Source organism: Rhinolophus sinicus, linkage group LG05, assembly GCF_036562045.2.
Source record: "Rhinolophus sinicus isolate RSC01 linkage group LG05, ASM3656204v1, whole genome shotgun sequence".
Lineage (NCBI taxonomy): Eukaryota > Metazoa > Chordata > Mammalia > Chiroptera > Rhinolophidae > Rhinolophus > Rhinolophus sinicus.
The window spans coordinates 4826719-4852161 of record NC_133755.1 but is presented as its reverse complement, the minus strand read 5'-3'; the positions used below and the strand labels follow the sequence as shown (position 1 = coordinate 4852161).

The 25443-nt window shown below is 38.7% G+C and overlaps 1 protein-coding gene across 10 annotated transcripts in view; it reads left to right on the top strand.

Moving 5' to 3' along the window:
• KIDINS220 (kinase D interacting substrate 220) overlaps nucleotides 1-25443 on the top strand; it is a 91879-nt gene that overhangs the window by 19378 nt on the left and 47058 nt on the right. For all 10 annotated transcript variants that reach the window (XM_019755954.2, XM_074331661.1, XM_074331660.1 and 7 more), the window contains exons 7-22: nucleotides 1433-1531; nucleotides 3590-3787; nucleotides 5987-6085; nucleotides 7986-8084; nucleotides 9376-9474; nucleotides 10290-10467; nucleotides 13195-13359; nucleotides 14578-14757; nucleotides 15728-15893; nucleotides 17497-17648; nucleotides 17810-18099; nucleotides 18867-19007; nucleotides 19730-19973; nucleotides 20134-20222; nucleotides 21692-21836; nucleotides 23071-23233. In XM_019755954.2, coding sequence (XP_019611513.2) covers nucleotides 1433-1531; nucleotides 3590-3787; nucleotides 5987-6085; nucleotides 7986-8084; nucleotides 9376-9474; nucleotides 10290-10467; nucleotides 13195-13359; nucleotides 14578-14757; nucleotides 15728-15893; nucleotides 17497-17648; nucleotides 17810-18099; nucleotides 18867-19007; nucleotides 19730-19973; nucleotides 20134-20222; nucleotides 21692-21836; nucleotides 23071-23233 — 2507 coding nt within the window. The remainder of the gene's footprint in view (nucleotides 1-1432; nucleotides 1532-3589; nucleotides 3788-5986; nucleotides 6086-7985; nucleotides 8085-9375; nucleotides 9475-10289; nucleotides 10468-13194; nucleotides 13360-14577; nucleotides 14758-15727; nucleotides 15894-17496; nucleotides 17649-17809; nucleotides 18100-18866; nucleotides 19008-19729; nucleotides 19974-20133; nucleotides 20223-21691; nucleotides 21837-23070; nucleotides 23234-25443) is intronic.

The window sequence follows — 25443 nt, the reverse complement described above, 5'->3', positions numbered from 1 at the left end:
GAACAGGGGGGTAACGTAGAATTTACAGCATATGATCTTGTATAGTCCAGTTCTATAGGAAGGGTAAAGGTGAAATGCAATAGGTGTTCCAAGGATGAGCACTCAGTTATAATTACACGATGAATGCCTATGTGTACTATCGTTGAAGATGCCTAAGATTTTTGACTTGGAGAGTTAGGGACGGCATTTCAGCCAGAAAAAATGTTACCCATAAAGGAAGAGGCTAGAACAGAATTTAATTCTGGGAGAATATAGATGTAAGAACATAGAAATTGGGAAAGTCCTCCATTATTCCTTATTCGGTCTGTAAGGCTGCTGCAATTCCGTGGACTTGACAGCTGCCCCCTCGCACATGTCCCTCCTTTCTGTTAGCTTCTGAGTTGGCAGCGTTGTGATTCTGGCTGTCATGAGGTCCCGTCCATCAGGGAAGGGCATCGGGGCAACTTTTAACCGTGTGGTTCCTGGGATGTTTGATGGAATTAATAGAGTGGTGCTACCTGGTACAGGAGCCACCAGCCACATGTGGCTATTTAGCCTTAACTAAAATAAAATAAGATTTTAAAAATTCAGTTTCCTAGTCACACTTGCCATTTTTCAAGGGCTCGGTGGCCATAGGTGACTGGTGACTGCTCTATTGGCTAGTGCAGAATTAGAGAGCATCCCCAACACAGAAAGTTCTGTTGGCCAGGCCTGTTATAGAAAGTGGCGTTCATTAAAGATTAATTTCAATCTGCAGTCTCCCGTGTAGTTCAAGGCCACTGTGGGTATTCATGTGTCTCTTGATTGCCAGACTCCCCAAAGGTAAAACATTACTGTTATGCGTGATGCATAGTCTCTGATGCCTTTTGAATTACATTCCAGAAAAAGGTGCTGTTGAGTGGTTTCTAGGCTACAGTTTATTGGGTGGTGGTGAAGAGCAGGCGTGTTGGGTTCATTGGTCTCTTAATAGCTTTGTGACTTTGAGCCTGTAACTAACTTCTCAGGGCATCTATGAAAATGTGATATTATGAATTGTACTTATTTTGTGATAAGGATTACATGAGTTTACATGTAAAGTAGTTAAAACTGGGTTTGGAACTTTGTTGTAACATTTTTGCCTATAGTCAGACTGTTGAACTTTATATTTCACAAGTTATGGGAAGCAATGAAAGCTTGTTGAAAATTAGAGAGTGTATGACTTTATGATGGAAAAATTCACTCACTGATTATAAAAGTTAGAATTTGTTAAAAAAACATTTCATGCAGTGTGGTTAATCATCTATTCAGGAGAAATGAAATGGGGAAAATGTGATTTCTCTATGATTAAAATTATGATTGGTGTAAGCACGAATCTAAGAATACTCGAAGTATGATTTTTACCAAAATTCATGCTGAGAGCGTCTTTCTTTGAATGCACCTTCGATAGTTGTAACTGCATTGTTTGTTGTAATAGTATGGAACCACTGCTTTGGTCTGGGCCGCTCGGAAGGGTCACCTGGAATGTGTAAAGCATCTGTTGGCCACAGGAGCTGATGTTGATCAAGAAGGAGCTGTAAGTATCTTTTCTATTTTAACCGCTGGTAACAGGATGTGTTTTCAGTTTTCAGAGAAAGAGTATATTTTCTTACTACATGCCGAGAGACATGTCCCTGCAGTTCTTAAACGATCCTTAGAAAAACAAGCATTTTCTTTCTGTTATCCTGGTAAATATATCATATTATAAATACTATGTACTATAAATTTTTGCTCTTAAGGCTCTATTGCTAGTGCACATAAATTTTGGGAGGCTGTAACTATAAAGACTATTGTTCAGTAATCTTAGTGTAAATGAAAATAACTCTCAAATAGTTTGAAATACAATTAATTATGAAAAAACTTTTGCTCTAAATTAAAATTCCCTTTAAAGTTTTAAATAATACTGTAAATTTTTGGATATTTTTAGCTGTGATTTATTTTCCTTCACCAATAGAGAGATTAAAAAATACCAGAAAACAGTGGTCACAACCTAGAAAGCTTAAAAATTGATTAAATACCTTCGACCAACTAGAGTTGTTTTTATTTATTTATTTTTAATTTTTTTATTGGGGAATATTGGGTGACAGTGTATTTCTCCAGGCAGTTGTCCTTCAAACTAGTTGTGGAGGGTGCAGCTCAGCTCCAAGTCCTGTCGCCATTTTCAATCTTTAGTTGCAGGGGGTGCAGCCCACCATCCCATGCGGGAATTGAACCGGCAACCTTGTTGTTGAGAGCTCACTCTCTAACCAACTGAGCCATTCGGCCGCCCCTCCGGAAGCTCAGCAGTAGCTCGTTGTCTTCAATCTAGTTGTGGAGGGTGCAGCTCACTGGCCCATGTGGGTATCGAGCTGGCAACCCTGTTTTTCAGAGCTTGCCCTCTAACCTACTGAGCCATTGGCCACCCCCAACTAGCAGTTATTAATTTCTTATTGAGCACCTGCTGTGTACCCAGCCCTGTGACAAATGCTGGGGACACTGGAGAAGCCCAACAGATTGCTTTTCCTTTGAGATTATAGAATATAGTTAAAGGAAATGACATTTATGCATAAGAAACAATTAATATGGGCTATTTATACAATTAAGTATTATGTGAGATGGCCCATAAAGGATTCTGGGAAGAAATACTACCAAATCTCTGGCTGCAGTGTAACAAAATTAACTCTAAATCACACTTGACTTATTAGCATAATATGAACCAGTTCCTCTTATTTTGGCAGAAGGTACTAATTGCTGACCTTCAGGGAGTATTTTAGTGCTGTGTGGAGACAGATCATGATTCTAAGACAGCCATGGAAGACATGCCTTTCACTTGTCTTCCTTTCTGGACAATTTATCAAGTGGATGAGTGGCTTCTCTGTGTAACTAACGACTGCTAAAGAATTTGAAAAGGCTGTGTTATTTTAATATGTGAAAGAATTATGCCTTAGTTTGGGGCCTTATCTAATAACTGAAATATGTCTATAAGTGAATTATATGACATCTCAAAATAGACCAAAGTAGCGAAAAAACAATTTTAATACTTCTTGAGTCAGATTCTTATATTAGGTGATTTATTGTTATAAATTAGATGTGCAGTTTTTAAAGAGTTTTTGAAAATGTGGTTTCTAGATCACTGTGAAAGACAGAAGAATATATTATACTTTTACTGAAATAGCCTGTAGCTATTAATTCATTGTTTTACTTCAGTTTTTTACCATAGATTTTATTATAAATAATTCTTTGAAGTCTGAAAGACCTTACTTTGGGTTATTTAATTTAGAAAGTGTTTAATTTTGAATCATCCTGTCAATTATTTTATACTTCATTACATTTGTGAGAGGGTTTGTTTATTGTAAATTAGTCCAATTTCAGATTATCATCTAAAAAATTGAATGTCATAACAGTCCTGTTGACTCAAGAGAATTAATGTATCTTCAAAAATAGAAAATATGCTTCCTGGCCATTTTTGGTATATTTCTGGTTATTTGGAATTTTATTAGCAGAAGAAACAATTAATAATAGGCCACCTTTTTGAAAATATCAGTTTTATGGTTATGGCATAAATCATATGTTCTCTAGAATAAACTGATTTGTTGGGCTTGTTTCTGTGTTTTAGAATTCAATGACTGCACTCATTGTGGCAGTCAAAGGAGGATACACACAGTCAGTAAAAGAAATTCTGAAGAGGAATCCAAATGTGAATTTAACAGATAAGGATGGAAATACAGCTTTGATGATTGCATCGAAGGAGGGCCATACCGAGATTGTGCAGGATCTACTGGATGCTGGAACATATGTGAACATACCTGATAGGGTAGGCTACCTGTTTGTCTTCTGGTGGTGACACTGATGGAAGATTAACGTAACTTCTCACCACTTTCAGGTTTCTTCTTGCATGACATACATTGTTTTAAGATCAGTTTTATTTCTACCTTTGGAACTAGTAAGTTAAAAACTATTCAGTCTCTGTGAAGGGTGTTTGTTTTATTTTTTGTTTAATGATATTGTTATTGAAAATGTCTCATGTACAATTAGTCTGCAGCTTTCCTTGATGTCTGTCACTGTAGGTGCTGTTCATGGTCTCAGGGCTTCAAGTACTAGCCTTACACTTAGAGTTTTCACAATTGTGTTTCCTGCTCTAACATCTCAGCGCTCTGCCCTTGTATAGCCAACTCTGTTTGAATTCTCTGCATGAATGGACTTTTTAAACTTATGGCCAAACACATATCTTGCTCGTTTCATCCCAAACCTGCTTTTCCCTATGTCTTCTCCATCTCAGTAAATGCACCACCACCCACCCTGTTGTTAAATTCCCCAGTTGGTGCCTTAGCATTGATTTCTCCTCCTGCCTCTTTTTCTCCATCATGTTCCACTGGCTCTGCCTCCAAAACACATCCGTTACGTGTCCTTTCCCCTTCATTTCCAGTCAAAGCTGCCATCTCCCGTTGTCACAGCAATAGCATCGTTACTGGCTTCTCTTGTTGGCTCTGATCCGTCCTTCACACTGTTCTCAGTACATCTCATGTGTGCTCCTTCGTTTAAAATCACCCAAGGCTTCCTCCTGCACATGGAAAGTTCCTCTTTAGTGGATACGGAGATACTGCATGACATTGTCCTTGCCCACCTCGGTCCTCATTCTGTGCTGCTCTTACCGCTGTTTCAACAAGGTGCGGCCATATTAGCTTCCTTTCCCTTTCTTGAACGCGTGGACCTTGTTGCTGTTTTGGAGCATCCATGCCAGCTGTGCTCTGTCTGGATGTTGACCTTCATGGTCATCATGTGGCTGGCTCCTTGTCATTCCGACCTCAGCTGCAGTATTGCCTCCTCAGAAAGTTCTTTTCCAACTACCCAACCACAGTAGCCACCCTGTCACTTTCTGTCACATCACTGCATTTTAATTTATTTGCATGGCGTTTGTCCACCTTTTTGTTTGTGTTTTTCGTATGTTGTCTGTTTGTCTCCTCTAGACTGTCGATTCTCCCAGAGGTGGGACCTTTTCTCTCTTGCTTCCCAGTGCCTAGAATAATGCATGGCTAATAGTAAGCAATGAAATATTTATAACCGTTTATTAATTTACTAGTCTGGACCCATCCATATTCATGCTAACATTCTCAATTAAACTTTATCTGCCTTGGGTTAGGTCTTCTTCCTGTTTAGTAGTTAAGATACCATACCATGGTACTTAAATTAAAAATCCTCAAGGATCTGCATCTTGATTTATAGCCCATGGGGGTCCACTCAGGGTTGAGATGAGCACAGCTCATGGGCTTACCCAATCCAAATGCCTACAACTGATTTGTAACTTGGCAGCTAAAAATAGTTATGTCCATTGCCAAAATAGCCATTTCAGTTATTTGGAGCAGTGGGAAGGTATGATGAATAATGATTGTTGCTTGGTGAATGTAATTTCAGGGCAAAGAGATGTCCTTATGAGGTAATGAACTTTATCTAAGCCTTGTTGTGGGGAAGGAGTCAGTCTGTGCACTGTTGGCCTATAATGCCACAGTGACTAGAATATGGGTGGTGGTCACAGACCAACCTGCTGCCTTAATTAAATGTGATTACAGACCCACCACTGGCTCCAGCTTTACAGCTCCCTGTTTCAGAACCCATGGCATTTGTCATATAGCATTGTTCCAAGGGGTTTATATTATATAATTTCCAAATGTTCATCTGGTTTATTGACAGCCATGGTGTCATTTTATTTGAATTACATTTGTAATGGCAGGTTATCTTCAAAGAGCATGGTTTATTTTTCTAGGTCTTTCTAAACTTTTGTCCTGGAATTCCAGAGTCTTCATTTTGAGATACAAAGTTTTCTGTCTCATTCTGAGGGCTGTTGATATCAGGTATTAATATTAGTTAACTAACATTTTTGTCTTTTTTAGAGATACTTTCTTTCAAGAAATTTTCAGGAAAAAAATCTATTATATTAATACATGATTAACCTTAACTTCAAAACAATGTGTGTTTGTTCTCACCGTCAATTCACCTTGTTTTTTTGTCTTTTTAGAGTGGGGATACTGTGTTGATTGGTGCTGTCCGAGGTGGTCATGTGGAAATTGTTCGAGCACTTCTCCAAAAATATGCTGACATAGACATTAGAGGGCAGGTATGTGTGATTACAGTGCTCTTGTTAGCTTTGAGTATGATTGGCCATACATGTGGACTGGTCAGAATATTATTCTTCCTACTTTTCTGTGGAGACAAACTTGTAAACCCTGGTGTATTTAATGGATGCCTACATTACTAAGTTTCACTGCCATTATTATGGGATTTCTATGTTAATGTCAAGTTAGATTTAGATAGAAATAAACCAAAGTGAAGCTAACATTTTTCAAATGCACCTGTGTTACTAATACATAAATCCATTCAATCCTGAAATAAGTAGTTTATGATACTGAGACCCGTGGTGGACTTTGTGTGTAATTTATTTGTTTTGTTTACTAGTTTCCCTTGGTTTTGTCTTCTTCATCCACATGTGGTTCTTCTGCTCCTTTTGTCTGATCCTTCTCCTTCCTCCCCTCCTTTGCCTCTCCTCGGTCCACTGGGCAGTGAGTGCCTGTGGGCGTGGCTTACGGCGGTCACTGCTCAAAGGTTATTCATTTTAGGTAAAAGCTGCCCTAACTTGGGGATTTATCCAGTATTGCAAGAGCTTTTAATTTTAAAAATCAGTACTTAATAGACCATTTTGTTGTTGGACAGTCTACATTTCTGCTCAGCTTTTCCTTGTATTTAGCTTGTACCCAAATCCATTTCTGAATCAAACTCGTAAATGTTATGTCAGATGCTGTGAGGGACTAACATGGGACCCTTGTCTATAGGAAACAGACACTTTAGTTAGGAAGGTTTTAGTTCGTTTTGTTGTTCATGTTTATTTTTTACATAAACATAAAAAGTGATCCATCCCTCTGTTGGTATATGATGGTATATGATTGGTTGCCTATTGAAAGGTTCAAATGTCAGAGTCTTGAGGTGGGGAAACATGGCATTAAGGAATGCTTTGGGGAGAAGGTAGAATTTTAACGGTCTGAAAGATGGGTTGGGTTCAGATAGGTAAAGGAAAGGAAGGCTGGGTCTTTTAGGCAAGGATAGTGAATTAATAGGTTGAGAAAATTCAGGAAAATGGGGACGTGAAAGACTGTACTGCTTAGCTTGTGAATAAACCAGGCTGGCGGGAGGGCTGGTGTGGAGGGTGGATTGGGAGATAGAGCTGGAAATAGACAGGCAGGTAGGGCCAGAGAGGTTTGAGTGCTAAGCTGGGGCAGTTGGGAAGCTAGTGTTCTTTTTTGAGAAGGGGAACTCCATTGGGGAAATTCTGGTATAAGAAACAATGTGGCAGCAGATGAGATTCGTTCACTCCCCTTTGGGTTAAATCATATTTTCACTAACAGATAGTTACTGGATCACTTAGTTAGACTTTTACCTAACTCCTCTTTGCCTGTCAATCCTATTTCCTACGCTGAGTCAGTTTATTTTGTCCTCTAGCTCTGCTTTCAAGGTGTATGTGGATCTATTTTTGGTTTCTAAACTAGATAGGATTTTAAAAGATCTGATCAAAATTGGTGCATGGTGGGTAGAAAACTAAAAAGAATAAAAACAACTTAAGTTTGCGTAGTACATTCTCATGCATTATCTTTTGAAAGGACTGGGAAGATGAAAAGCCAAGGTCAGAATATGTGACTTGTCCAAGGATGCAGAACTTAAGAATTGATGACTTCTAACCCCATAGTCCTGAAATCTGATCACATTACCAAAGCATACTTTACCCTGTCAACTGTGAAGTTGCTGCTAAGTCAAGTAGTGTTAAGTTTTCCTAGGCTTCTTTCATAGAGAATTTCTCAAAAGTAAATCCAACATGAATAAGGATTATTTCCCACCATGCTGCTTGTTGGTGAGACCTACTCATGCTTTCTGGCCGAAATGCTAATAATGATGTTTAATGTTTACAAAGAGCAGTTTTAACATTGTATCTTATCTGAAGTGATTGTTGATTTTTTTTAATTATATAGGACAATAAAACTGCTTTGTATTGGGCTGTTGAGAAAGGAAATGCAACAATGGTGAGAGATATCTTACAGTGCAATCCGGACACTGAAATATGCACAAAGGTACAAACGACACTTCTGTTCTCTTAGCCGTACCGAGGGCTGAATAGTAGTACTGCTTCTTTAATTATCTTTGATATTAGCATTATACTGATTTTACTGGTAATATTCTATATTAAATTGAGGAGTAGCTATATCCTTTCAGGAGTTGTGTTCACAGCAAAATACAGTGTGTAATTTATTGCTTTAGTTCAGTTGATTCAGAAAATACAATATCAGCTATTCATAAACTGTGGACAGTTCATTTACCCATAATTCTCTTACGCTCCTGGTTTTGGGACACAATACATTTCCTTTTCAAAGACGGTTGTGAGTGGTTATTTGTTCCCAAACCAGCCACTGTAGTCCATTTTACTTGAATCATGTGAAAATATAAAACTATATGAAACTTTAGTGATTGTATTCGGTCTTATGTATAATAATTTTCATGGGGAAGATACATTTGGAATTTCAGATTGAAGCAGTGGAATTCTTAATGAATAAAGCAAACATATGGAGTCACCCATAAGACAATCCTATTCCACCTGCCAGAGGTCAGGACAAGCGTCTTTCTAAGCCAGTGGTGGCAACTGCAGTGCCACAGGGCACACAGCTTCCTGGGATGCCTTCTGGTTTGCAGGTGGCTCCTTGGTCATCTCTTTTCTTTATCTTTGGATCACGTGTCAGCCATCATGAGCACCTGTGGCTTCCGACCAGGTTTCTCTTTCCTAATTCAGTGCTGAACTGTGATCTCTTCTCAGTTCCCTTCATTTGATTTTGAAAGCAATCATGAACCCTTTCAAGGTTTTCCAAAGGCACAGTGTTTGTACACACTTGTTTTCCCTGTTACACACACATCCTTCGGGGCACAGAACTGAAGTGGTGCTGGTATAGATTTTGCAAAAAACCTAGACACTGGCCTGCGTGGGCGCTGAGTGGCTGGATTGTGGTGGTTGGTGGGGAGGTGGTGAGGATGGGAAGTTCTCTCTGGGAGTGCTGCCCCCGTGGCGGTGGTGGCCCTGGGGAATGGCAGCAGCAGTGGGGGCAGGGGACTGGGGCCAGAAGTGGCTGATGAAGGAGTTAGTGACATCCCATACTTGGCTGAGTGATATAAAATGGTTTTGATACAAATGATTGGTTGTGAAAGGAAAAGTACTTTTCTTGTTAGGTTTTACAACTATGTTTTCTTGAGAACATTTGTAATATAGATTAGTACCAGAATCAGATACTTGAATTTTCACACGTGCGTTTATGTGACTGAAACATTTAGGAGTAAAGCTGTTAACCTGGCAAGCTTTCTTGTCTGTGCCCCCAGGATGGTGAGACACCACTGATTAAGGCCACCAAGATGAGAAATATTGAAGTGGTGGAGCTGCTGCTGGACAAGGGAGCCAAAGTGTCTGCTGTGGATAAGGTACAGGGGACACCGGGCCGCTGGTGGCCTGACCTCCATGGCTGCTGCACATAAAAGGGGATCTGATTTTAGTTTGGGGAGCGAGAGATTACTTGCTGGGGATGTCTGTGGGATTTTGATGCTGTGGTATCTTCTTGGTGGTTCCGGTATATGCTGACGAGTGGGCGGGCTCATGTGCTATAAAGAAGCTGCTTCAGATTTCCCTCCTGCCAGTTCTGGGAGCTGCCGTGGATCACCGTACAGGGAGGACGTCATTAGGTAGAGCTTGTTGCAGATAAATGGGGAAAGACCCCAAAGGGGCTGGAGAAGATAGACTCTGAGCTGACTGGCATTAGTGCTCAGCCACAGGACAGAAGGTTCTGCCACGTGTCCTCACCGTACTCCTCACTCACGTCAGATGCACATCAGCATGGAGGGTGGAGCTTCCTGACAAATGGGGAAGAACCTTGGGAAATAGAACGCAAACTGGTTGAGGAAGGTGGTTGGCATCCGTGGCTAGGTAGCATTTGGATGATGGATGTGACCGGCCTGTGATGGAAGGAGAAAGCTTGATGCTTCTCCTCTTTCAATGAGTTGAGGGGAGGGGAGAAGAATGACCTTTATTCTAAGGGCTGTGGCAGAGATCAGTCTTGAGAAAAGCTGGGTGAGGACCTAGAGAAAGAAATTTCAAGGAAGCCAGAGATAAAAAATCATATTATTCAGGTACTCTGAGAAGTTCAGATTTTCTGTTATTTTAGAGAAACATGAAAATTGTTACTCTGTATATACTGTATGTGAAAATATGGAAGTTCATGTTTCCTGCCACTGTTTTACAGAAAGGAGACACTCCTTTGCATATTGCTATTCGTGGGAGGAGTCGGAAACTGGCAGAACTTCTTTTAAGAAATCCCAAAGATGGAAGGTTACTTTATAGGCCCAACAAAGCAGGCGAGACTCCCTACAACATTGACTGTAGCCATCAGAAAAGTATTTTAACTCAGATATTTGGAGCCAGTAAGTATTGGGTTTTATTCCTGATTGAGCTTTTTAAAAATGAATGTTCTGTGAACTATGAGTCCAACAGCAGTTTTGCATTTATCACTGAACTGGAGATTATAAAAGTTGAGAAGATTATTATTTTACTGTGGAAAAATACTCCTCTCTGTCTAACGCTCCTGTGCGTTGTGTTGTAGCATTCTAAATGAAGAGCGTTTGGGGTCATCAGTCAGCTTTTATGACCTCTAAAAATCTAGCCTACTTGTCTATGAATCTTCCCCCCATTATTCTCCCAGGTGGACTTGGTGCTTTTCATCAGAACCTGCTCTGTTTTTCCAGTGTGGCTCCAGCACTTAGCTCCCCACCTTTGCTGTGTCCTGCCCCCCACAGGCCGGGCCGCTCCATCCCCATGAAGGTCTTTGCCTTGTTGAAGTCCCCTCTCCAAGGCTCCTGTCAGCTGTCTCCTTCTCAGTGACGCGCCAACTCATCTGCCAACCAGATCCAGTTTTCGCCTCATTTGAATACTTAGGCGCTTGTGTTATATTTCCTTTTTTAACACTTATTATGTATAGCTTTTTATTCCATTTCTTTCAGAATTTTCTCCCTCCAAGATTCCAAGTTCTTCAGGGCAGGACTGTTTCTTCTCTTTGTATCCACTGTAACATTTAGTGTGATGCCTTGAGTGTTGTGCTAAAGTAGTTTCTGATGGAAAAGAGTGCACATGAGAATGTAATCATTCATGTGTGGTCTTTTGAAATATGGACTAATTTGCTACTGGAATTAAAAAAGAGATGTGTTACCAACATACTTGTATCTGACAAAGAAACCAACAAGAGAGAATCTTGCCACCTTCCACTTTAGCTTCTTACTTACATCTTGTTTTTAAATATGATTCTGTTGTATTATGAGTTCTTCCTTTTTAAATATTTTTTCTAATTATAATAATGCACACTCATTAAATTTCAAGAATGAAGACACGAATATAGTAGAAAGTGCAAATTTCCCATTGTCCTCTATCTCCTAATTCATAATTGTTTGAATGACCTTCCAGAATTTTTCTTTGTATTTCTAAAAATGTTTTGTACTACGTCTATAGCTTTAAAAAAATTGGGTCATACCATATTATAAAAGCTTTTATATCACATTATATGAACTATATCATATTTTAATTGTAGCATAATCTTTCATCTTAGCTTCTAATAGTACATTCAGTTCTCTATTGATGAATATTTGGCTTGTTTTGCTGTTAAAAGCTAGTGCTTCAGTGAACATCCTTGTACATATATCCATTAACTCTTATTTTTAAGATTATTTTCTTAGAATAAACTCCCAGAAGTAGAATTGGCAAGTCAGTGGATGTTCACAGTTTTGATAGACTTTCCAAAATGGTTGTATTATAACAATTTCTCCTTCTCCCTGGGGCCACATAGGAAGTGCAGTTGTCCACAGCCTTGCTGACACTGGGTGTTCCAGCTTCCTTCATCTTTGCTAATCAGATCAGTGCCAAAAGAGATCCATATTAATTTGCATTGTAAAATTATTAGGTTGAGATCTTTTCATATATTCATAGGCTATTTGTATTTTTGCCATTTTTCTCTTTGTATCCTTTGTCCACTTTTTTCCAGAGTTTTTAATATTTTTTAAAAATTAATTTGAAGTGTTTTTGTATGTCATGAATGTTGATCTGAATCCAGCCTATATGTTGCATCCCTCTCCCCAGCTTATTCTTCGTTTATGGTGATGGGTTTTTTATTCCCCATCCAAAAGTTACACATTTTTGTAGTTTGTTAGTCTTTCCTTGAAGTTCTGGCTTTATTGTATTGAGAAAGAAAGGCCTTTACCACACAGATTTAAAAAATTTTGTCTCCTAATGTTTTATGGTTTTACTTTTTACATTTAATATTTATAATGTTTCAGAAACTTATTTTTGTTAGTGTATAAAATGTATAGAGTTTTAATTTTATTTTTTAAAAAAGGGATGTCTAACTTCTTAACACTACTTGCTAACTCATCCTTTCCTCACTGATTTGAAACGGCTTTTATGACAATATCCTGTGCAAGTTCTGTGATCTAATTGTAGCTTTATAGTATGTTTTGATTTTTCTCCAAAGACAACCACTCTTTGATAGTCTTTAAAAATTTTTCTTAGCTATTCTTACATGTTCTTGCTTACATGTCAGTTTTTTAAAATATTCTCATGGATTTTGATTGAAATTGCTTTAAAGTGATAGATTCATTTGGGGAGAATTGCTATCTTTAAGTCATTGAACCTTTCTGCCTGGAAACATAGAATCTCTTTTTCTTCATTATCTATGATGTTTTTCAGTAACATTTTGTAGCTTTCTGTATATAGGTATTATACCTACTAAATGTATTCCTGTGGACCAGTTTGTGTGTTAATCATATTGTATTGATTCTAAAATGTACCTTGTCCCACATTTTACAATCTCTGAAATTGGAATGTGTATTATAATTGAGGGATAAGAAAGCATTGTGTCATAATTTAGCAGCATTTGGTCTTTCTTAGTTGTACATAATAATGATGCATTTTGCAATCAGTAGTTATGTTAAGTTCTATGAAATATGGTACTAATATAAGAATGTCTAAACCTATTTTTACACAGGTCTAATCATTTAAAATAAGCGTTTCCCTCTTATTCAATAAACAATAAATGAGAATTGATGTTCTCTTCTAATAGTAGTGTCTCTTTTTAATGTAAGGAAATGGTGTGTTCATAATTACAGGACACTTGTCTCCCACCGAAACGGACGGTGACATGCTGGGGTATGACTTATACAGCAGCGCCCTGGCGGATATCCTCAGTGAGCCCACCATGCAGCCCCCCATTTGTGTGGGGCTCTACGCGCAGTGGGGAAGTGGGAAATCCTTCCTACTCAAGAAGCTGGAAGGTAAAGGACACATTTATAGAAAAAGGTTTCCTCTGGTGTGGTTTTTTCCTTTGGAAGTAAAGAAAAAAGACTTTTATGTATGGGTTGTGTGTTACACAGTTTAGTGAATTGAAAGTATTAGGGCTTTACTCCCGTCTAGTTGTTCCTCCACACAACCAAGCCGTGAGTTCTCTCTCTAAAACAAAGACAGGTTGTGTTATATACAGAGGATGCCAAAAAAAAGTATACACATTTTAAGAAAGGAAAAAAAACTCTTAAAATTGTAATACTCAGTATATACCGATAACAAAAGATGAATACAAGTCACATTTGACTTCTGCAATGACAAGAGGTGCTCAGCGTGGTTCCCATCAGCGTCCAGACACTTCTGATTATGGCGAACTGCTGCTTGAGCAACGCTGACCAAAGTGTCCACTTGTACACATTGTCTTGGCACCCCTGGTATAACACACCTGAACTCCTTGGTGGCAGAGTTTCTGCATGTGCCATTTATAATCGTCATCTTCAGGGCCTTTCACAAACCTGTCACTTTGCATGGCCACATCTGCCAGCACTCCATCTTGTACACTCCATGCCCTTGCAAGAACAGACTCGACACTTTTCCTGAGCTGCTCCCTGTATTAGGAGCTTCCCAGACAGCTCTCCCCTCCCCCACCCTGCACCCACACCTTTCGCTTGGCAAAATCTTACTCATTCTTCAAGGACAGGTTTCAGTATTGCCTGTAAAAGTTTTACCGAGTTTTGTGGAATGACTCGTTTATGGCTCATATGGGTTCAACACACACCTTTAATAAGAGCAGCGGTTCTCAAACGTGATTGTAGGGAGAAGGGGTGACATGTAGTGAAGACACATAGCAAAGGAACGATTTTCAGTTTTATATATGGAAACTATATCTTGTTGCTTGTGTAATAGAAACCACAAAAAATAAGTACCAACAGAATCTTGTCAGATGGGAATGTCTGAGAGAGGCATTTGTGCGTCTTCAATGTGAAGCAGGAGAGTGGGTAACATTGGGGGCTGTGCCCCCAGGGAATGGCATTTTCACATTTATCAAAAGAGCAATGGTTAAAATGGTCAAGTGACAACATTTTATCCTGGGACTTAGTAAGTGCCCACTAAATGTTTATATTGAAAAATGTCAAAACTTCAAATTGAGTTAGGAGTCATTCTTCTTAAACAAAGCAGGAATAATGTTTTCTCACTCATTTCTCTTTCAGATGAAATGAAGACTTTTGCAGGACAGCAGATTGAACCTCTGTTTCAGTTCTCGTGGCTCATAGTCTTTCTGACCCTGCTGCTTTGTGGAGGCGTTGGGCTTCTGTTGGCCTTCACGGTCGACCCAAACCTGGGGATAGCCGTGTCCCTGAGCTTCTTGGCTCTCTTATACATATTTTTTAGTAAGTCTCTGCTTTTTTATCTTTTTCTAAAATGTAGAAAATGTCAAGACTCATTGTTTTACTTAAAAGATTATCTATATCTTTCTTAAAACCTGTGGTTTTTGTAATTAGGTTAGAAAGTTGATCTTTTGGCTGTTGTGTGAGTTGGCTTAGAGGAGCCGTGTCCACAACCTGGCTGGAATAGCTTTAAAAACGGGGGTTTTACTTGTTAATATTGATGCGGAACTCTGATTTATTATACTTACCCTTTTATATGTTCATTAATGACTTATACTTAAGTCTTTTTTGAAAATAAGTCTTCAGAGCCATCACTTGGCATGCTCTTGAGCATTGACTGTAATTTTTATTTTATCTAAAAGCAAAATAAACCAATAATATGTAATCCCTATTCTTGGGGTATTTTCAGGTGTAAGAAAGGAAATAGATTTGCTGTTGGAAGAACTGGTAATTTCAACAGTTGCAAGTAGCGATAAAGGCAGTCATTTACGCTGGAGTCTGAACTAAGTGATAGGTTTCTGTTTTGAGGCATTATCTTTCTGATTGTGTGTTGTTTTCTTTTTTATTTTTCAATTTTTATTGGGGAATATTGGGGAACAGTGTGTTTTTCGAGGACCCATCAGCTCCATGTCAAGTCATTGTTTTCAATCTAGTTGTGGAGGGCACAGCTCACTGGACCATGTGGCAATCGAACCGGCGACTTTGTGGTTATGAGCACGGTGCTCTAACCATTGAGCCAATTGGCTGCCCCCCTTTGTGTTTTGGTCTGTTTTACGTTCCATTTTTCATATACCTTCTGACGTTAGAGGAGGTTAATTAATTGAGGAATTCTTAGAGGACTAGTTAGAAAATAGTGTGGGGCTGTGAAAAGTTACATAAACCTACCTGTCATTACTTGATATTTGACTGTTTGGGGAAAGGCTGCTGGACTAATGATTGTTTTTGATAATTTTTTTTAAACCGTGAATTTCAGTTGTCATTTACTTTGGAGGACGGAGGGAAGGAGAGAGTTGGAATTGGGCCTGGGTCCTCAGTACTCGATTGGCAAGGCATATTGGGTATTTGGAACTTCTCCTCAAACTGATGTTTGTGAACCCACCGGAATTGCCAGAGCAAACCACCAAAGCTTTACCTGTGAGGTGAGTTGTCCCTTTGACAGAAGTAACTTTTAATAAGATGAAGCAAAATAAAGTTTATGATGCATCATTTCTCAGTGTGCATTTCAAAAACATTGGTCCTTTGACTTTTTTTATATGAGAAACAAAACACGCAAACATGCCCTGGTCAAATATGATGGGAAAATATTCATATTATATCTCCCTTTTGTGCATTAAAGGGTCAGACACTTTTCCAGAAAGAAATCTGTTTAACTTTGATTTACCAAATTTATTTGAGTGTGAACACTTTTCCCTCCTCCCCCTCATGACACCTGCTGTAATCCCTTGGACATACTTTGAAAAGAGCGCTGGATCTAGTAGGATGGGGTCCTGACACCTCCTCATGTTAGCTTGTAACCTCGGCAACTTAGCTTGAGCTCCAAGTTGCTTCTCCTTCATTTGTGGGAATATATTTACCCACCTATCCAAAATTACTGACACATCAAATAGGAAATATATGAGAAAACAGTTCAGAAAAATGAAAAAAAAATGTATGCCAAGGAGTAAAGGAAAGCTGCAGGGCTCCAAGGAAAGTGGGGAAAAAAAGAAAAAGAAAGAAAAAGTTAGAAAGCAAAAGGAATTCAATAGAAATTGGCATAATCATTAAATATTATAAGATAAAATATGTGTAATTTAAGATGAAAATGAAGAGGCCAAACCAGATAAAACATCACAACTATAATATATAAAAAAATGAAGAAAAAAGCTTACAAATCATGGATTAAGTATTAAGAAAAGGATTTAAAAATGAAAAGTTACAATGAAAATGTTAAAAAGAAAATATACAGAAGAAAACATACAGAGTAGAATGAAATAATTAGGGAAAATATATTTACAAAAAATAAAAACATTTTAAATGAATAAGATGTTTTTTAAAAAAAAGTTAGGACAATTAAAATAGGCTAAATTAAGACCACACAACATAGTACAGTGTAATCCCAGATTGTATTTTGGAAGCCATGTTTTTTACTGGATTAAGATGAGAGTTTATTTGGGGATGGGAGGGGTGAAAGGAGCTAATGAATGAATCATCCATTCAGAGATGAAATTGTGATTAATTCAGTTATTTCAAAGAACAACTGTGTGGAGAACATTTTATAACATTTCTAAACCCCTAGTAGCTATAAATAAGACATTCTAAAACTTGAGTTTTTAAATGGCATTAAATTCTTACTGACTATAATCTTTTTTCAAGGGTCTAATCTTTTCAGTTGGTACTTAGAAAACTTTCCTAAAGTGCATCTTTTTGGACTGCATCCTGATGTGGGGTGCCACCTTTTAATTGCTGTATCATAAGACCTGTTGAAATGTCTGATTCCCTGTCTAAACTCCTTGTCATAACTTTTTCCCCCTTCTACCTTTGGTCAGAATTACTTCATATAACTCCTACATTTGACTTTGTTATTGTAAGATGTTAGAAGTGGAAGACACCTACCTAATTCCAAGTTCTTTTCCCTCCTTAGAATTTTAAAAACAGTATTTTGAAAGAGACATAAAGAAAATATAGGGTAAATGATACAGAGATGACATATGTTGAAATGGTTGTCCTAGGGATGAATAATGTTTTATTTCCTCTCCCCCCAAGGTTCTTGTTTACAGATTACAATCGGCTGTCCAGCGTTGGTGGAGAAACATCGATGGCGGAAATGATCGCGACCCTGTCGGATGCTTGTGAGAGAGAGTTTGGCTTTTTGGCAACCAGGCTTTTTCGAGTATTCAAGACTGAAGATACACAGGGTAGGACTTCCATCTTCTTCTTTGTGTGTGTATAGGGATTCAGGCTGGGATGAAAACATGAACTGAATGTCAGATTTGTCATATGCTGTCAGTGTACTCATTAGGATTTTCTAGATCCTTGATATGAAAATAATTGTTAAAACCATTTGCTGTATGTACAGGTAAAAAGAAATGGAAAAAAACGTGCTGTCTCCCATCTTTTGTCATCTTCCTTTTTATCTTTGGCTGCATTATTGCTGGAATCACTCTTCTGGCGATATTCCGAGTTGACCCAAAACATCTGACAGTCAACGCTATCCTCATCTCAATTGCGTCTATCGTGGGGTTGGCCTTCGTGCTGAACTGTCGTACCTGGTGGCAGGTGCTGGACTCTCTCTTGAATTCTCAAAGGAAGCGCCTCCATAGTGCTGCCTCCAAGCTGCATAAACTGAAAAGTGAAGGATTCATGAAAGTAAGCTCTCACTGGTTATCAGAAAACAAGCGTAATGTGAATGTGCTGTGACGACCGTGATCACTTGGGCTGTAGAGCCTGTGCTCGCTACACGTCAGTGTCGCATTGGTTTTAGTTTTCATCCAGATGTTTTCTGTGCAGATATGTATTTGAAATGGAAAAAGTTACAGTGATGGCATGTTTTTATAAAATAGACTTTTATAAGCTACTCAAAAGAGTTAGCGGACTGATTATTCCACAGGTGGGAATTCCTATCTAATAATGAAGAATCCTCTGGAGCCTGGTAGAGTAAGGGAATTGAACCACCAAAACATGAAATAGGATCATCCTTTCCAAACCAAAAGGGGCTATGTACAGTATCGGTATACAATACCTTTGGTCAAGGTCGTGTCCCATCAGGGAGCCAGCCATAGAGTGGTGTTTTATTTCCCCTGAATCTAAATTTAGGTCATTTAGATTTGCACTTCAATCCTAGTCTTTTGACATTCAGAACATGTGATTTTGGCAAGTAAGTCACGCAACCCTTTTAAATAATTAAAAAGAGGGGGATGTCCCAGTGTCACCTCATTGTGAGGGTGAAAGCCTCCAGTTTCTGGAAGGTCGCATTATAAATTGTGACGCACTCGCTACAGTGTTAAGTGGCACCATAACTGGCAGCAAGGGTGTTGGACTTTTTTCTTTCCGGTAGATGACTTTCCATCAGCTTTTTACGAAACGTGCTAAACTTCCTCCTGTCTTCAGTGCTGTCTGTCCTTTCTTTCCCGCAGGTTCTTAAGTGTGAAGTGGAATTGATGGCTAAGATGGCAAAGACCATCGACGGCTTCACTCAGAACCAGACGCGGCTGGTGGTGATCACTGATGGGCTGGACGCCTGTGAGCAGGACCGAGTGCTGCACATGCTGGACACCGTACGTCCTGGCTATCCTGGCGCTTGTCGCTGTCGCCTGGGCGGTGCTCAGAGGAAGGGCTGCATGAGCATATCAAGTGGAATTTGAGTAGTCCTTCGCTTTCGTGAAACAGTAGTTTTTTGATGCAGAGAAATAGCATGAGTAAATGTTGTATCGCAAACGGATTTAAACAATTTTAGCTTCACAAGGCAGCGTGAAGAGAAAATGAAAAATCAGTAGCTCTGAAGATCATAGTGTAGTGTGACTCCAGCTTTTCTCTGCAGATAGTTCTGGTTAGAATCAGAGCTAAAAGTAGGGAGCCCACAGAGTTTGCAGGGTTTTCTGTTAAAGTAGGGCACATCGTGGCTCTCTGGAAGGTATGTTATAAGCAAGAGCGTAACTGGGCAGAGACAGTGTGCACAGTACCTCATGCATATTCATGAATGTTTCACATGTACAGGTATTGATCTTTCCTCTTATGTGGACCATTAAGTGCCTCAAAATAGGGCAGAATTAATTGTTTCCTTGGGAGGTTTTATCACTGTCAGATGGTGAAAAATTGTCAGGTGGTGAAAAACCAGATTGAGATTTCAATAAAATTTGTTTTCATGTAGAATTATATTTTGATGAAAAATAGTTTTTTAAAAATATAGTCACCAAAGAAGAACAGATTTTGAAGAGACTTTTTATTACTTTGGATAATTTAAAATTTATATCATAAACACACATTTCTTCTCCTACAGGTCCGAGTTCTGTTCTCAAAAGGCCCGTTCATTGCCATTTTTGCAAGTGACCCACATATTATTATAAAGGCGATTAACCAGAACCTCAACAGCGTGCTCCGCGACTCCAACATCAATGGACACGACTACATGCGCAACATAGTTCATTTGCCCGTTTTCCTGAATAGTCGTGGGCTGAGTAACGCAAGGAAATTTCTTGTAACTTCAACAACAAATGGGGACATTACGTGCTCAGATGCTACAGGTAAAGGTCAAGTTCCTCAGGTACTTTGGGATTGAAGTAGTTTTCTAGTTTTTTGTGGTGACTTGCTGTTTACCTAGAAAAATACTGTTGGTAGTTCACTTCTCTTTAAATACGTACAGCAGAATGTTAGTACAAATGGTGCTTTTGATAAATCTTTAAGGGATGCAGGAAGATGCTGACAGAAGAGTTTCACAAATCAGCCTTGGGGAGATGACAAAACTCGGTAGCAAGACAGCCCTCAATAGACGGGTAAGATGCCATTCGTTTTGAGTCACATGTTTGTATTGCTATTATTCAAATAACACTAAGGTGATGTCACTTAAGAAATCTTTAGTAAATAGCGGACTGAGCTCATCAGATAAATTTGACCACTGAATTTCCTGCAGCTTCAGTGGTTTTTCAGGGAATGTCTGAACCTGCAGCCAGAACTGTAAACTGTCCAGGAGTCCCTGCCCTCCCCCAGCCTGTTCTCAGCCCAAGTGCCGCTCCAGACCCCAGACCCCAGACTCCCCGAGAGGAGGCTGCCAAGCTTCCCAGTGATGTCACCCTGCGCTGAGAAGCAGCGTGTTCATCCCAGGGCGGCTTGTATTCATTCCAGGCGCCCGTGTACCGTAGTGTAAGGACAACTCCTCGCTTGGTCTTCCCATTGGCCCTCATCCAAATGTTTGTGAGGTGTCACTCTTCTGTACCCACACAGTGGTTTTGGGCCCCTCCCAGCCACCTTGGGGTTGTCCTGGGACACTCGAGTTGTCCCTGCCCTACCCCATTCCTAGAATCCCCTTTTGTATGGAACAGAGAGTGTTACTAGGCAGGAAGATGTCCACTTGCAGGAAAGTTACGGTGATCGTGCCACTTAAGGATGGCAGGGTTGGGCTAGCATTGCCGCTTCTTTTTCTTTTTTCTACTTTGTTACCATTAAATTTGGACATTTTACATTTAAAAAATGTATCTTAAGTGACATTTTGACATTCTGATTTTATGCCTCTACCCTATACAAGTACGGATACAAAATTAATATTATTAATGACAATTAATAGCATTGAATTAAGAGGAGGGTGTGATTTACCATTTTGAATTTGTCTCCCGGGAGCTGGACTTTTGGGCTCCCTGTGGTTGTAGCCACCATTCCCTGTGCCCAGGACCTTTTGATGAGGATGCACCTTTGTGTGCCTGTCCCTCCTCCGATTAGGTGGGCTCCCTACCCCACCCTGACCAGTGGAGTGCCTTTCATGTGGTTATTTAGTTAATTTAGTGCATTTGATGCAGGTGTGCAGGTAGTTAGAGCCTCAGTGCCTTTTAGGTAGTTGCCACACATTAAAAAATAACCAAAAACCAAAATGCTGAATTCTTAAAACTAGACAAGGAGTTATTGCTTTATTATTTCAGGGTTCATATTCATACTGAGCTCCTATAAGAGTTTGAGTTGAATTCTCTTTATGTAATTCTGCTTACTTACAATCTTCTACGCATTGAGCTTTCTCTAACTGCAACTATAAATCAAAATCCATCTGAAGCTAAACCATAGCATTTGATGCAGTCTCTGCTGGCTGCTTTATAACTGTTCTGTAAAGCTTCAGCCTCAGGGAATACTGATACCACTTTTCATTATATAATCTTCCTTCTTGACTAAATTGTTAGATTTGTTGCTATCGTAAAAGAGCCTGAAGTTCTCAGACTTGGAGTTTTGGTTTGTTCTCATGGACGACACACTATTTCAGGACACTTACCGGAGAAGGCAGATGCAGCGGACCATCACCCGGCAGATGTCCTTTGATCTGACAAAACTGCTGGTGACGGAGGACTGGTTCAGTGACATAAGTCCTCAGACCATGAGAAGATTACTTAATATTGTTTCTGTGACAGGTGACTTTTGTTTCTTACTGTCTATGGTGGACAATAAGCTTTAACATTAACCAAGCAATTCAGTTTTAGAAACTAAGGGATGTACGTATGGTTTGCACTGCTGAATACCAGTGTTATTTGCATTAAGTACATCTAATAAAACCAGCATTAGTTTTAACAACAAAATCAACTATCAGTTATGCACTGTTATTTTAAAACTTGATAATTTAAAAAAAAATCCTTTTATTTCATCTTAAGTTTAATTGGGTTGAAGGTAAGACCCTGGCATTGATCTAGCAGACCAGACCCCACTTTCCACAGAAAGACGAATCCAAGCGCTGATAGTGTAGTTTGCATATATAAGCAAATTTGCTGAGGGGATGAGGGTCTGAGGATATGACAAGAATTGGATGGGAGATTATTTATATCTGTTGGTAAGGAAAGGGGTAGTTCATATTTGAACCCAAACGAATACGTAGATCTTAATCTAGATATAAGCTAACTGAAAATGGTCAAGTAAAACTGACAGTGTTTAAAATTAAAAAGCAACAATATCAGCAGTTCAGAATGCTAACAAAATCAAGGAAAAAATGATGAACAGTGAAACAAGGCATCAGTTTTAAACGATCATGGGTTACAACCGTCCACTTGTAAGCATGCCCAGTGTCAGAACACTGAGTCAGCGTCCTTGGAAAACTCCAGGGATAGACAGGATTTTAAAAAACATGTAAACAAATTTTATAAACACATTATAACTCACCTGGTAGGTTACTTACATAGGTTGCCCTTAGTATCTAAAAATGAAAATGTCTGGGATTGCACACTCAGTAAGACAAGATCGGACCAGCACCCTGGGATTTGTTGACGGTCCATCAGCAGGCGAGTGGGGGGTACACTGGAGGGTGGGGCCCACCAGGGGTGCACTGAGGTTCTGTACAGTTGTGGGCAGTGCCCAGGCTGACACACAGTTCTGACAGATGTTTGCCTGCATGTATGTGGGCACAGCAGTGGACAGCACCAGTGGCAATCACACTAAATTACTGTAGAATTAAACGGAATTGGGTTTAAGCCCTAAAAGCTTTCCATTAGAGCTCTTTGGATTAGAGAAGCCGTATAAATAAATACTAGGTTTGAATTTGTTGCGTAAATTAAGTGGCAGGTTTTTAAGTTAAATTATTTGTGAATATACGAAATGTTTTGTTTAATATAACATTGCACAGTTATTGATTTAAAAATGTTTCTGTATTCCTTAAAGGGCGATTACTGAGAGCCAATCAGATTAGTTTTAACTGGGACAGGCTTGCTAGCTGGATCAATCTCACTGAGCAGTGGCCATACCGAACTTCGTGGCTCATACTGTATTTGGAAGAGACTGAAGGTGTTCCAGATCAGATGACATTAAAAACCATCTATGAAAGGTACTTTGTCTGATCTCTTTATATTTAACTTTATCTTAGATTTATATTTAACTTTATCTTTAGATTTATCTTAGAGTTGACTTTTTAGAAAGGAGTTAATGCATACAAAGCAAAATGAATACAAAATAATATGTATTATTAATACGTACACTTTCAGATTCAACTAATTCTCATTAATTCCATTATAATTTTAGAATTCTGTTAGCACAACTATATATCCCATCATAAAATTTACAGCTTTATTTGGATATATTCCTCCCTTTTCAGTGTAACCTATGTGATAAAATATTTAGCAATCCTATTGTCTTTATGTATTTATATGTATGAAATGCAGTGCTTAAAACATTATTGTTTCCATTTTGTTTTTTATTCTAAGTGTCTTCATAGACTCTTAAGGAGGTTTTATTTTTCAAATCATTAGTGCAGATATTTTCTCAGCTTGTATCTGCAGGACTTGGGGACTGTGAATACTGGCTGGAAAGCATTCTTTGCATTAAACAATAAAGGAATTTATTATTCTTTTACAGTCAGTCATTTGAAGTACTTCTAAAATTCCTACTTCTGATAAAGGAATTGATTATATTTTTTTCTTGGAAGACATGCAGTGAAGGCTCAGTGAAATGTCAAGTATGTGAAGTGTTAAGTTACCAATTTATTATCAAATTCAGAAATAAAATTACAATCCTTTTTGTTTACCAGAACACATAATACCTTCAAAGTTATCTATTGTTACTCCAAATAAACTATCTGTTAGAAAAAATACAATACAAGGGAACTATACACACAATTTTATAAAACTCAGTAAAATTGAAACTATTTTGAACATGTAAATGAAATATTAAGTCTAACAAAGTGTGTGGTTCATATATTAAAAAAGATTTCAAATAATTTTTCTTAGAGTATAGGCAGCATATGGTTTTCCTATCTCCATTTTTCATGTATACATTTTATTTAATATTTTCTAGGTAAATAACTAGTTTTAGAATTGTAGAGGATGGTTGTAGTATTAGCCTACAGGTTTGAGCTTTTCTCGATTTTGCTGCTTAACTTATGCTCAGATCAGTTGTTTCAAACTGTGCGCTGTATCAAGTAGGTGTTCCAGCAGATGGCAGTGATGCATCAAGTGGTCTCTAGCGAAGGGCACTGAATTGCGTCTGCTCTGTGTGACATTTTAGAAATCATCTTAGGAAATTCATGACTGGTTATTCCCTTGGTTGTGTAGTAAAATGTTATTTTATTTCATGAATAAATGTTTTCATCATAACACAGGTACTGTGTCATGATGAATGTTTGCTAGATGAGCACAGTTGTTATTAAACAGTTGAAATTTAACTTTTTAAAAGTTTTCACTTGTTAATAATAATTCATACCGATATAATAGGACTTGTTTTTCACATGGTATTTTTACATAAAGCCCCAATTAATGAGGACAGGTAGTCCTTTGACACCTCATTTTATCCCTGAGACGTTGCTTTTTTGTGTAAATACAAATATGTTAGAGGAAAGGATAAGCCTTCATTTAGAAACTACGAACTGGAGTTTTAGAGTTTATTTTGCCTGAGTTGGTATTGTTCTTAGAGTAGAATATTTGGTTTCAAAAAAGGTGGAAATGTAGGAACAGGAAAGCTGCTTGTGTCACAGGGTCCTCATCTGAGGAGGAGAGGTTGCTTAGCATTAGCGTTTTCTCCTTCAGGCATAAGTATCCCCACCCTTTCTTCCTCAAGGCCAGGTTCTCTGCCGGGCGCCTTCGGGTACTCAGGAACCTTTGTAAAGCTCAGAGAGGCGGTTAGAAGGGTCCATGTTATTAACAAGGGAGACTGTGAGTCCGAAAGTTTCAGTAACTTCCCAAAGTCTCAGTTCTTACGGAGCAGACCTCTCCCAATCCGGGTGTCGCAGACTCCATGAATTACTTACGCGCCTGTCACTTCTCTAAACAGAAACAGCTAACCTGTTAAGCAGACATTGCTGCAGTATATTATTTTCCCACAATTTTTTGCCTTCACAAAAACATCAGTTTCCCTATTTAAACTATTATCACCTTTTTCAGTTTTTCTTTTCCCATCCATCCATCCATCCATCCATCCATCCATCCATCCATCCATCCATCTATCGATCTATCTTACTTACTTATAACAGAGTAAATTGTCCATGTCAGCCTTTGATTTTGGTATCGAATAGGACTCAAGTCAGTCTCTTTACTTTACTTTAAT